This window comes from Lepidochelys kempii, chromosome 7, assembly GCF_965140285.1.
Source record: "Lepidochelys kempii isolate rLepKem1 chromosome 7, rLepKem1.hap1, whole genome shotgun sequence".
Classification (NCBI taxonomy): domain Eukaryota; kingdom Metazoa; phylum Chordata; order Testudines; family Cheloniidae; genus Lepidochelys; species Lepidochelys kempii.
This window is the reverse complement of record NC_136386.1, coordinates 90,056,700-90,069,827: the sequence shown is the minus strand read 5'-3', so window position 1 is coordinate 90,069,827 and position 13,128 is coordinate 90,056,700. Positions and strand designations below refer to the sequence as shown.

At 41.1% G+C, this 13,128-nt stretch overlaps 1 protein-coding gene across 35 annotated transcripts in view; it reads left to right on the top strand.

Moving 5' to 3' along the window:
- SGMS1 (sphingomyelin synthase 1) overlaps positions 1-13,128 on the top strand; it is a 203,360-nt gene that overhangs the window by 160,549 nt on the left and 29,683 nt on the right. For 34 of the 35 annotated variants that reach the window (XM_073353735.2, XM_073353729.2, XM_073353732.2 and 31 more), the window contains one exon: positions 8,617-9,469. In XM_073353735.2, coding sequence (XP_073209836.1) covers positions 8,829-9,469 — 641 coding nt within the window. In that variant the 5' untranslated portion in view covers positions 8,617-8,828. Of the gene's footprint in view, positions 1-6,832; positions 8,491-8,616; positions 9,470-13,128 lie in introns of those variants that run through there. The other variant, XM_073353705.2, reaches the window with a different exon arrangement.

Here is a 13,128-nt window from a genome sequence, read left to right as displayed (position 1 = left end):
GAATAAAACTCCAAGCCCTGTATATGATGGAAACCACTTCAAGCCAAGGGGTGCTGCTGCACCCCTAGTTCCAGAACCGCTGCTTTGAATCTACTCAGAGGTTGCAACTGTCTCAAAATATAACAGCACAATTGCTGAAGAGTCTTGTGCTCAACATTTGGTGATGCCTGCAGTGCTGTAAACCAACTCAAACTTTTACTGTAATGTTTTAAAGCCTTCTGTTATATAATCAGTATGCCTGAGAGCTGCCAATCATCCAGGGTACAATCTCAAGATGACGGGAGGCAAGGCTGCCTGGGAGGAGTCGCAGCAATTTTGAAATATACCCTGTAGATATAAATTTTCTCTCCCTGATGGGAAACGCACACACTAGAGTTTTATGCTCTGGCTATAAACTTAGTTTCTTTTTAATCTTACGTACGTTTGTTGGCCTGTTGATATATTACCGCTGAGGTAGTGGAATGGTACTGGTGTTACTGTTGTTAATATTTGTATTACTGCAGTGTCTAGGAACTCTAGTCATGGACCGGACCCCACAATGATAGTCATACAAATACAGAGTAAAAGAGTCGGTCCTGGCCCCAAAGAGTTTACAGCCTAAGTACTAAGGCAAACTGTTTCATGCCAGCATTGGTGATAGTTTTGGTTATATATATTTTAGGCACAAAAATCTATCACTGATTAATATTCAGACTGTTACAGTAACTTCTTTGACTTCTTTTTGTTTAATATTTATTATATAGACACTGTCGACTTGACTAGGCTTCAAAAACAGGGTTTGCTAAAGGAAGATAAACTCAATTTCTGGAAGACTTTTTGTTTGTTTTTGATTACTTACTGTTGGATCTTAACAATAAAAGTAATGTCACTAAAACCGCAAGCTAATGTGCAGTCCTAGAATGTATATAATGTAGGTGGTGACTTTATTTTAAGAAATACTTTGTTTTAAGCTTTGTTTTAAGAAATACTTTGTTACTGCCTGTGCAGATATTAAGCTTTTTAAAAATAAAAGTGAAAGCTCAAAACTGCATGGCTATTGGTTAATAGCTATTCACAGCTTTGAATTGGCTATTAGTTACTTTACTAATTTCTGTAATGATTGTTGCCTTGATAGGAAAGGACTTCACTGAGAGAATGAAAACATAAAAAAGAATGAGGAACAGGTGATCTTGTACTCAGGCATGAGACTTGGAGTTAGGCGGGCTGGTTTCAGTTCTTAGATATTTTGCTGTGTTTCTTGGCAACCTTGGTCAGTGTTGCCAACTCTCTCAGATTTATCCTGAGTCATGAGATTCGGCTCCTGCTGCAAGCAGTCTTGCTGATGTGCCAAGTTCAGGCCATTGCATGATTTTGAGGAAGCAAAATAAGAGAGAAATTGACTCCCCCACAGTGCTTGTAACCTACGGAAAAGAGCACTAGATTGCAAGTCCAGGTACCATGAGTTCTAGTCCCAGCTCTTCTATTGATTGCTGCATCTTTTGTGCACACCACAAGCCTTACTATAAACCAAGGAGTGCTGTCTTGAGGGAAGGCTATTATTCACCTACTTCCCAAATTGGATAACCGAGACCTTGCAGAAGGTAACCTCATTCACCCACTGTGGGCAGAACTGAGAATAGAATTAGAGTTTCTGATATAACTGAGCCAAGTCTAATTGCTTTTGCCACACAATAGTTCAGAAGGAACATGGCAAATTTGATGCTTAGATGAGTGTGGTTCAGTCACACTTTAGCAGCTAAACCGCATACAGAGGTTTATGACTCCACTGCAGTTTTCATACAAAGAGATCTGGCCCTCTAGCTTAAGTGGAAGAAGCTTATGCATTTCCATCCAAAGATGCCAGATTCAGCCGCTGCAGATGACGCAAATGCAGGAGGTGGTACAACTGGCTATGCTGTCCGTAAAATTTGCTCCCAGAGCCAGGAAGTTAACCAAAAATCCTAATACCTAGAGTTTCAGTGCCACCTTACAAGTATTTGCGTAACCCACTGGGTGTGTTGGCTCACTGTATGGGCTGGGCCATACAGAGGAGTTAGGGTGACCAGATGTCTTGATTTTATAGGAGCAGTCCAGATTTTGGGGGCTTTTCCTTATATAGGCACCTATTATCACACACACCCCGTCCTGATTTTTTACACTTGCTATCTGGTCACCCTAAGAGGAGTTCAGCATGCTTTTTCAATACAGATTACTCTTATTGTTGAAGTAGAAGAAATCTGTGCTATGGTTCTGAAGTTTGTGAGTTCAGACTTTGCTGCTGATTCGTGGGGAGTGGGGAAAAAACATACATGTATGAAAGTTAATATAAGGACCCAGGAGTTCTTGCTGTAATTTTATCTTGCTAAACATTGCATTTAAAGTACCAGAGGGGTAGCCATGTTAGTCTGGATCTGTAAAAGCAGCAAAGAGTCCTGTGGCACCTTATAGACTGACAGATGCATTGGAGCATAAGCTTTCGTGGGTGAATACCCACTTCGTCAGATGCATGTAGTGGAAATTTCCATAGGCAGGTGTAAATATGCAAGCAAGAATCGGGCTAGGGATAACGAGGTTAGTTCAATCAGGGAGGATGAGGCCCTCTTCTAGCAGTTGAGGTGTGAACACCAAGGGAGGAGAAACTGCTTTTGTAGTTGCCTAGCCATTCACAGTCTTTGTTTAATCCTGAGCTGATGGTGTCAAATTTGCAAATAAACTGAAGCTCAGCAGTTTCTCTTTGAAGTCCGATCCTGAAGTTTTTTTGTTGCAGGATGGCTACCTTTAAATCTGCTATTGTGTGTCCAGGGAGACTGAAGTGTTCTTCTACAGGTTTTTGTATATTGCCATTCCTAATATCTGATTTGTGTCCATTTATCCTTTTACATAGGGACTGTCCAGTTTGGCCGATGTACATAGCAGAAGGGCATTGCTGGCATATGATGGCTTATATTACATTGGTGGACGTGCAGGTGAATGAACCGGTGATGGTGTGGCTGATCTGGTTAGGTCCTGTGATGGTGTCACTGGTGTAGATATGTGGGCAGAGTTGGCATTGAGGTTTGTTGCATGGATTGGTTCCTCAGTTAGAGTTACTATGGTGTGGTGTGTCGTTGCTGGGGAGACTATGCTTCAGGTTGGCGGGTTGTCTGTGGGCGAGGACTGGCCTGTGAAAGTGCGGGATCGTTGTCCAGGATGGGTTGTAGATCACTGATGATGCGTTGGAGAGGTTTTAGATGAGGAGTGTATGTGATGGCCAGTGGAGTTCTGTTGGTTTCTTTCTTGGGCTTGTCTCACAGCAGGAGGCTTGTGGGTACACATCTGGCTCTGTTGTTCTGTTTCCTTATTTCCTCATGCGGGTATCGTAGTTTTGAGAATGCTTGGTGAAGACCTTGTAGGTGTTGGTCTCTGTCTGAGGGGTTGGAGCAAATGCGGTTGTACCTCCGCGCTTGGCTGTGTGGTGTGTCTGGGATGGCAGCTGGAGGCATGAAGGTAGGCATAGTGGTCGGTGGGTTTTTGGTATAGGGTGGTGGTAATGTGACCGTCACTTATTTGCACCGTGGTGTCTGGGAAATGGACCTCCCGTGTAGATTGGTCCAGGCTGAAGTTAATGGTGGGGTGGAAGCTGTTGAAATCGTGGTGGAATTCTTTCAGGGTTTCCTTCCGAGGGTCCAGGTGATGATGATGTCATAAGTGTAGCATAGGTAGAGAAGGGGCGTGAGTGGACGAGAGCTGAGGAAGTGTTGTTCCAGGTCAGCCATAAAAATGTTGGCATATTGTGGGGCCATGTGGGTGCCCATAGCGGTGCCACTGGTCTGGAGGTGTATATTGTCAGAAAATTTGAAATAATTGTGCATGAGGATAAAGTCACAGAGCTCAGCAACCAGTGCTGTGGCATCATCAGGGATACTGTTCCTGACAGCTTGTATTCCATCTGTGTGTGGGATGTTTGTGTAGAGAGCCTCTACATCCATGGCGGCTAGGATGGTGTTTTCTGGAAGATCACCAATGCTTTGTAGTTTTCTCAGGAAATCAGTGATGTTACGGAGACAGTTGGGAGTGCTGGTGGCGTAGGGTCTGAGTAGAGAGTCCACATATGCGTACAGTCCTTCATTCAGAGTGCCAATGCCCAAGATGATGGGGTGTCTAGGATTTCCGGGTTTGTGGATCTTGGGTAGTAGATCGAATAGCCCCGGTCGGGGCTCTAAGGGTATGTTGATTTGTTCCTGTCTTAGTGTAGGGAGTGTCCTGAGGAGATGATGCAGTTTCTTAGTGTATTCCTCAGTGGGATATGAGGAAAGTGGCCCGTAGAAGTGATGTGCATTTAAAGTGATGTGGATTTTGTGTTAATATTGGCTTTACAGCTGCATTTATTATTTGCACTTACTTAATGGGAGTTGTTCCTTTTAAGAATAAGGTATGGCAGATTGAAAGTGTGTTTGACACTAAGAGCAAAGCCTGGGAGATTAAGCCTGTTTCCAGAGAGTGGAAGATGCAAGCTGTGTAAGTCCCAAAAGTATGAGAACTTGATTTAATAAACTTACTTTTCCAGACAACCTAATTCTCAAAGGTGTAACGTTAACTCTAATGGGGATAGAATAACTCAGAGTATTACTAATGCAGTATATACTCCTGAGAGAATTCTGTGCCAAAAAATTAAATATTCTGCACCAAAAAGTATGTGCACAATATTTTAAAATTCTGCAAATTTTATTTGTCAATAAATAAATGTGGCTCCAGCGTGGCAGTGGGGACCACAGGCCACTGGCTGCATTGAGGTGGGAGATTACTCTGAAACCCCCACCTCCCCTAGTACAGGGACTCGGCAGTGAGGCTGCATCTGCCCCTGACACAGTGCAAGGGCTGGGCCTGCCCCAGAAACACCCTAGGGCCCTGTCCCTCTGCGCCAGGCATACCAGGTGTGGGTGGGCAGGCTTATCCCAGCAGGATTCAAGTGTGTAGGGGATCCAGATGTGGGGTGAGAGGTTTCTGTGTGGGGCAATCTGGATGCGGGTTGCTTATTGGGAGATCTGGATGCACAGGGGCTTATTGAGGGATTCCAGGTGCAGGGGCAATGGGACTCTGCAGGAGATCCAGGTGACGGTGGTTGGGGCTCAGCAGGGAGGTGTGGGGAGATTGAACTTGGCAGGGGGGGTCTGGATATGGGGGGCTCAGGGGAGGGGATCTGGGTGCTGGGGGAGTAGGGCTTGGTGGGGTGAGGGTCCTGGAGCAGCGGGTTGGGCTTAGTGGGGGCGGAGGTAGAGGGGGGCTTGGCGGAAGGTCCAGGTGTAGGGAGGTAGGACGTATCAGGGTGAGGGTTCGATGGGCTTGTTTCTGTTTCCCACATTTCCCCTATCCCCTTTTCTTCCCCAATTAACCTTTAGGGAGCCACCTGACACAGTCAGTTACTCTCAGGTGGACCTTCAGAATGCACACTGGGCCCTGATTCCCTTAAAGGAACAAGTAACTGTCCATCTGGCTTTATCTAGTTAATGTTCATATCTGTAGAAAAATAGTGAATGTGGATTATTTTTCTCTGCGTCAGATTAATCAATTAACTCAAATGGTTTCCTGAATGTGCAGTTCCCATTCCCTGCCCCCCAGAGATTTCAAAATCTATCCCTACCTGCCTGCTTTTCCCATGTTTCTTCCCTTACCCTTTGTGAAGCTTTTATATCATGCAATGGAAGACTGTTTAGTCTGCTACTGTAGGTATCAAGAAGCTGAAATTACCAAACTGGGCCTTGCTATGTGGCAAACATAGACCATACATATGGGGGGATGGTACCATGGAGTGCTTTCTTGTTCTGCATTTGGACAAGAGGTTTGAGAGTTCTCATAAAATATGAGCAGCAATACCCAGGCAGAATGCCATGAATTTCAGATGCAGTTTTTGCAGCAACTCAGAATCACCCAGTCCTATCTACTTTACTAGCAGCATGGAGTATTTGTGGATTTAATGTTGGCATTGAGAAAAGAGGCCCCGTGAAAAATATGTAAATGTTTATTTTTCCATAAACTATTAATCTAGTATATCTTTAGATAACTTTTAAAAGCATACTGTTTACTCAGCAGGTTGTAATAGATTATACAACTCTTCTCCTACTCTTTGGAGAAGTTTGCTTTCTAGCATATATTCTAGCAGGATGTTTGGCAAAACCCACTTCCCTAAAATTGCCGTTACGCTGATCTATCACATGGTTTTAGCCTGTACATACTCCTTTATGTTTTTAAGAGTGGTTACGTCTGGTTGCAATAGCGTCTTCTGTGATCCAAGAACCTCTTAATGCCACCCGTTAAGGGAATATAGAAGGGGACAGGTATCTCCTGATTCTGGTATATACATTCTGGTTCACCAAACAATATCATGTGAAGTCTCAAATAAAAGCCGGAATCACACTGGCTATTAATATCATCATGAAATATATGTACAGATACTTTTGCATGTATACTGAAAATATATTCTTACAGTCTGAATCAAGATGTCAGTCACCAGCAGAGGTAAAAAAACATGTTTCTTGTTAGACAAGAGATGTTAATTCACCTGTCTCTCTATTAGCTTACAATTATTAGCTTACATACTAACACAGTGGATGCCCTTTTACATACAGAGTCAAATGCTAACCAAGAGACGTGAAATCAACAGGAAATAGCACACAGGAGAAAACAAACTACAGGGGGTTATCCTGTCTAAGAGTAAAGACAATGAACTTTGGGGTTCTATCTAAGGGGCAAATAGACACCCCTTTATCCTGTACTTAGGAAGTAAACTGACATCACATTTACACTGATGAAAACAGGACCGTAGGCAGACTTGGTTGAAAACTCTGCAGAGGTGAGCTTCTTTGGACAGGAGGTTAACCTGTTAGTTAAGTTTAGTCTCTAGAAAGTGTATTATGATTTTGATTCATATATAACCATTTGTTTCCAGTATTTTTACTTACAGTCCCTTTAATCTTAAATCTTTGATAATAAATGTATTCTTGTTTTCACTATAAACATTTATAAGAGCTGAGATGTGAAGCATAGTATTGATTCTGAGTTGAATCATACAAGCTTACAAATTCAGTAAAGACAAGTGCAAAGTACTCATTTAGGAAGGAAAAATCAAATGTGCAACTACAAAATGAGTAACAACTGGCCAGGGTCTGGTGATTATAGTGGATCACAAACTGAATATGAGCCAGCAATATGATGCAATTGCAAAAAAACGGTAAATATTCTGGGATATACAAACAGGTGTGTCAGATGTGCGTAAGACAGGTGTGTAAGACATGGGAGTTAATTGTTCTACTCTACTCACCTTGGCACTGGGCTGTGGCATCTCAGCTGGAGTATTTTGTTTAGTTTTGGGCACCACACTTTACGAAAGATGTGGACAAATTGGAGAGAGAGACTAGAGGAGAGCAACAAAAATATGAGATTTAGAAAACCTGACCTATGAGGAGAGGTTGAAAGAACTGGTTATACTTAGTCTAGAGAAGAAAAGGCTATGGGGCGACGTAACAGATTTCAAATATGTAAACAGTTGTTATAAACAGGATGGTTGTCGATTGTTTTCCGTGTTCACTGAGGGTAGGACACAAAGCAATCGGCTAAGTTCGCAGCAAGAGAAATTCAGGTGAGATATTAGGAATAATTTTCTAATTGTAAGGATAGTTAAGTACTGGAATAGGATGCCAAGGGAGGTTTGTAGAGTCCCTGTCGCTGGAAGTTTTTAAGAACAGGTTGGACAAACGCTTGTCAGGGATGGTGTAAGTGTACTTGGTTCTGCTTCAGCTTTGGAGGGAATGGACATGATAACCTCTTGAGAACCCTTGCAGCCCTACATTTCTATGACTTATAGCTTGCATTTTGCTTTGTACTGTACATTTTATTTTGTTGATTATTTAAAATTAAGTCAGTATGGACTGTTAAAATTACAAATTATAATAAACCATAACTTTATATCAGAACTATTGCAAAGTTTGGACAGTTAATATTTACATCATGGATCTAAAACCACTCTATCTGCTTAGATTTCATGTTGAATCTAAAACTGGAAGGGTCTATTTTTCCAGTTCAGATTTCAGTCGGACCAAAAACTTGTGATTTTTAATCTTTAACATGGTTGAAATCTCACATCATCAGTCGACTACCTATACTTATAGCTAAAATCTTGTGAAAGCATCTTGAGATGAGCATGATTTGGATCAGACTCCAAAGAATGAGCATAACATACAGTAGTATGGAAGGGGTATAAGAGGACAGGAGCTACATCAGTAAGATCACACAGTTGATGGATGAACAGGTAATGATTTTACTATTTGTATTACCTAGCTCGAGGAGGCCTGGTTCTGGACCAGGACCCCATTGTGCCAGGTGCTGTAGAAACATGGAACAAAAAGAGGTTCCCTGCCCCAGACAACTTTATATTAACTGTTAAAATGATACAGAAGATCAAACTAGTAACTATCTTGAGTATTCAGAAACAAACTTGAAAAGAAAAGTCATATGCATTTGTCTGAATTTTAAAAGGTACTTCTTTCTTCATGTTCCTATCTAGATATTGCTTCTTTGGGCTATTTTTTTCTTATGAACATAAAACGCAAACTTACAGGTTACCACTGTCTTAACACCTTTTATTTTTTTTTTCCTCACTAGAAAGAAGAGTATAAATGCAAAAAAGATGAACCATTTCCTGGACTGACCACCTTATATTGGTATTTGTACAAAGTATTTAGAAACTTGTACTTGTCAACTTGCCAAACTGGTTTTTGCTGCACATCTGACAGGATGAACAAGCCAAAAAGAGGCTTTTTGTTGTATTGGAACAATAGCAACTGCTGCCTGGTTTAAAGTAAACTTAAGACTTCATGCATTTGCCTGACAAAATGAAAGAAGTGGCATTCTGGTCACCCAAAGAGGTGGCAAATTGGCTGATGGAGAATGCTGTGCCAGAATACTGTGAACCATTGGAATTTTACACTGGGCAGGATTTGATCAATCTAACTAAGGAGGATTTTAAGAAGCCACCTTTGTCACGTGTGTCTTCTGACAGTGGGCAGAGGTTGTTGTACATGATAGAAACTTTAAAAATGGAGCACCAAATTGAGGCGCACAAAAATGGGCATGCCAATGGGCACCTCAGCATCAGTACAGATGTCACCACGAGTGAAAATGATTTCAGCACTAAAATCAAATTGAATGGGATGCCAAATGGATATAGGAAGGAGATGATAAAGATCCCCATGCCAGAGCCAGAGCGTTCCCAGTATCCTATGGAGTGGGGGAAGACTTTACTGGCTTTTCTTTATGCACTTTTTTGTTTCATCTTTACCACAGTGACAATCTCAGTCGTTCATGAACGAGTGCCTCCCAAGGAGGTGCAGCATCCCCTACCAGATGCATTTTTTGACCGTTTTAACCGTGTACAATGGGCCTTTTCTATTTGTGAAATTAATGGCATGATCCTTGTAGGACTCTGGTTAATTCAGTGGCTGCTCTTAAAATACAAGTAAGTACAATTTTTTGCAATGGTGGTGTTTGATATACTAATCGCTTTTGGGAGAAGCAGGTATTTAAGGTATAAAACTGAAATCTTCGTAGTCTTTTTAAGTGTTTCATTTTCTTGGGGTGATGACTTTTTTAAAGTCAATGTACTCTTGGCAGACTCAGAAAAATCTAAATATTTATCACATAGTCTATATAGATTTCTTTGGAGTGTACATTTTTTTTGTTCATAAAGTACAGAATGGAGCTAATCCTAAATACTGTGGTTAGTATAAATATGTGGGCTTGTCTTTACTTCAGAGTGAACTCAGGTGTTGCCCCAAATTCAAGTCCTGGCCACACACGAAAACCATTAAATTTTGACTGTGGTGGTGCTTTTAACTCAAACTAGGTCGCAGCTCGAATTAACGCAGCTCAATAGCACAACTCCTTAGCTGCTCTCAGAATCACTCTGCATACCTCAAATGTTCAGTTTGTCAGTGTGCCCACTCACTTGAGTTAGGCCAGCTCAAGTGTAGATAACCAGACTTAATGCCATAGTGAAGACTTATGCTAAAAAGATTATATCACTCTTTTTTAAAAGTGCAAAAGAAGATAAACAAACAAATATAGTGAAAAACACACAAAAGGTACAAACTATATCATGTGAATAAAACCACATGAATAGTTCTGGGATTTCTGCATTTTAGCTAGACATTTTAAGATATATGGGATTTGTCTTCCATGAGATGGGGCAGATAACGTCCACCTTAGACTACCAGTAGATAAACCAGTTTGGTAACTGATTAACATCAAATTTATCTCCTGTTAAGCTCTGTCAATGAAGCATTCAAAGCATTGACTTTTACCAGTATCAGGATTTTCATAGCTTGTCACTTTTCAAAGAGCAAGAATAAGCATATTTGAGTTCCAGAAACCAACTATTAAACATCCAAAAAGCAGTCTAGATAATCAGCATTGGACAGAATTGAACACTAATGACATCAGTGGGTGCTCACAGAGTATGGCCACTAGCAAAGTGATGTGTTCAAGCGTGTCATTGAAAGGAATAGAATGCTACATAAACCTTCATGGCCCTTGACTACAGAGTATGTCAGAATTGTCTACGTGGGCTTGGCAGAAAAGCCTGAGGGTGAAAATTGCATGAAACTTTCATATAATTTGCTTAATAAATCAAAGTGGGTTCCCACAATTTCCCTTTAAAAAAAAAAATCCAAAAATTGCCCTATCACTGTATCAGTTATATCCCCGGCATTCCATGCATCCTACCATCAGTTAATATTCTCATCCATCCTGCTGCCCGCACATTTCTTCACTTTCCTCTTTTCATACAGGTGTCAGAGTAACAGCCGTGTTAGTCTGTATTCGCAAAAAGAAAAGGAGTACTTGTGGCACCTTAGAGACTAACCAATTTACTTGAGCATGAGCTTTCGTGAGCTACAGCTCACTTCATCGGATGAGCTGTAGCTGTAGCTCACGAAAGCTTATGCTCAAATAAATTGGTTAGTCTCTAAGGTGCCACAAGTACTCCTTTTCTTTTCATACAGTGAAGCAATTCTCCTTTATCCATCTACATTCTGTTCTGAAAAGGTTTCATACTCTGCCCAACTCCACGATATCTGAGCCCCCATAATTAATCCCCTTATTCCCTACAGTCCATCAGTACTCTCTGCCTTTCCCACCTCTACAGTCCACATGTTCCCTCTACCCCTTCATCTTTTCTCCTAGAGTCTGGTGCCTGGCTTATTTTCTCAGCAGTAATTTTCTGTTGGCCATTTTTGTTTCTTCCTTCAGGCAAACTTAGAAGTATGGGGCTGAGAGAAATGGGCCAGTGACTGAAACTCTCTCTTCCACAGCCAGCTGCTCAGCTCTCCCTCTCTCCAAGCTCCCTTCGTGTGTCTCATAGGAGGAAGTCCGAGAGCTGAGGGCCCAAACGTCCGGGCCCAAATGTCTACCCTGCAGTAAAAATCCCAAGGCCTGAGCCCCACGAGCCCATATCAAATGACCCAGGCTCTGAGGCTACAGGTTTTTTATCAGAGTGTTGGCATACACCAAAAGTCTTACATGTGAGGCAAGTTGAAAATTAGGACTGTTCAGTTAAGAGGAGATGAGCAAGTAGACACGATATGAATATTTAATAGTGAATGGAGGGGTACATTATTCTCATAATACATGAACAAGGAAACATCCAATGAAACTGAAAGGCAATCAATTTAAAACTGATTAAAATAAATATTTAAATACATTGTGAATATTTGCATGTGGAACTCGGTGCCCCAAGATATGATTGAGACCAAGATGTCTGCAAAATTCAAAAAAGCATTATACATTTCTATATAAAATGAGAATACCTGCAGTTATGACAGATAGGTTAAAAAATAACAGATATGAACTTCTGACAGATATGAAATAACAGACATGGACCACTAACATGGTGAAGAAGAAGCTTTATCTTTGGGCAGATTATTCCATAGTTGTCCATTGCAGAGTTTCTTGAAGCTTCCTGTGAAACATCTGGGTACTGACCACTGGCAGAGACAGGAAAACGGACTTGGTGGGCAATAACTCTGATTTGCTAGGGAATTTCTGGTGTTCCTGTTAAGAGTACAATTCCAGGAAAGTTTACAGGGATTAATCTGAGCAACTCCAATTTAAAGAAACACTATCAAATTTGAATTTGTATACTATTTTTTAAATCAAACTTCTGATAGAGTACCATTTCAATGGTAAAATCTCTTTTTTAAAAATTCTGTTTAAATAATTGTGTAATTTTCCAGCTTTTCTGCAGACATATGTAAAGGTCTTTCCAACACTAAAGGGTGCGTGGGCATGAGAACGACTTCCAGATGTCCTCAAGCGTTACACTGAACAAAATATGGATGCCTGGAAAATTCAATGCAATAAAATTTTACTCAGCCACTAGCATGGGAGGCATTTTCTCCACCCATTCCTCTGTTTTGCTATTCTGCTCTTTGGTGTCGGTGCCATTTCTATGAATAGTGAATTATTTCAATTGGAATCAAAACTATATTCAGACTTCCAGCTCTTGAAGCAATGCGCAATTTTAAAGAGTACCATCCAAAAAGGCTCTTTTGCTGTCTTCTTCAGGAAAATGAATTAGAGCTGTTAACTAGCAGAATAGACTTCAACTTCTTTTCAGGAGGATCTACTATTTTTAAAAATATTCTCCAAAGTACTATGAATCCCTTCATCTAATGCCAAATTTCCAAGGTGCTCATGCAGGTGGTGCACAAATACCTGCTTCATATATGCATATATGCTGGGTAATACATTTATGTACGCTACATGTTGAACAGAATAAAATATGATCAGGAGTACCCCTTCTAGAGAGAGAAGTGGGCTATGGACTGTTCTATAGCTTGTTTATATATTTAAAAAAGACATTGTCAAGAATAGGTCTCAATTCTGCTTTTGAGTGGCTCCATGGAGTCTCTTTTGTCATTGCTTTCTTTTTATAGGTCTTAAAGTGATTGTGCCAGTTTCATTCGTGTTTCCTTTTTTTGAAAGGGTGGGGGAGAAGGAGCTATGGTACAAAATGTGGGTACAAATCAGTATGAGTATCAACTGCCCCAAAGCCCCTATCAGCTAGCTAGCCTAAGGAGGAGAGAGAACTTTACATTTGAGACCTTCCAACCTCCCACA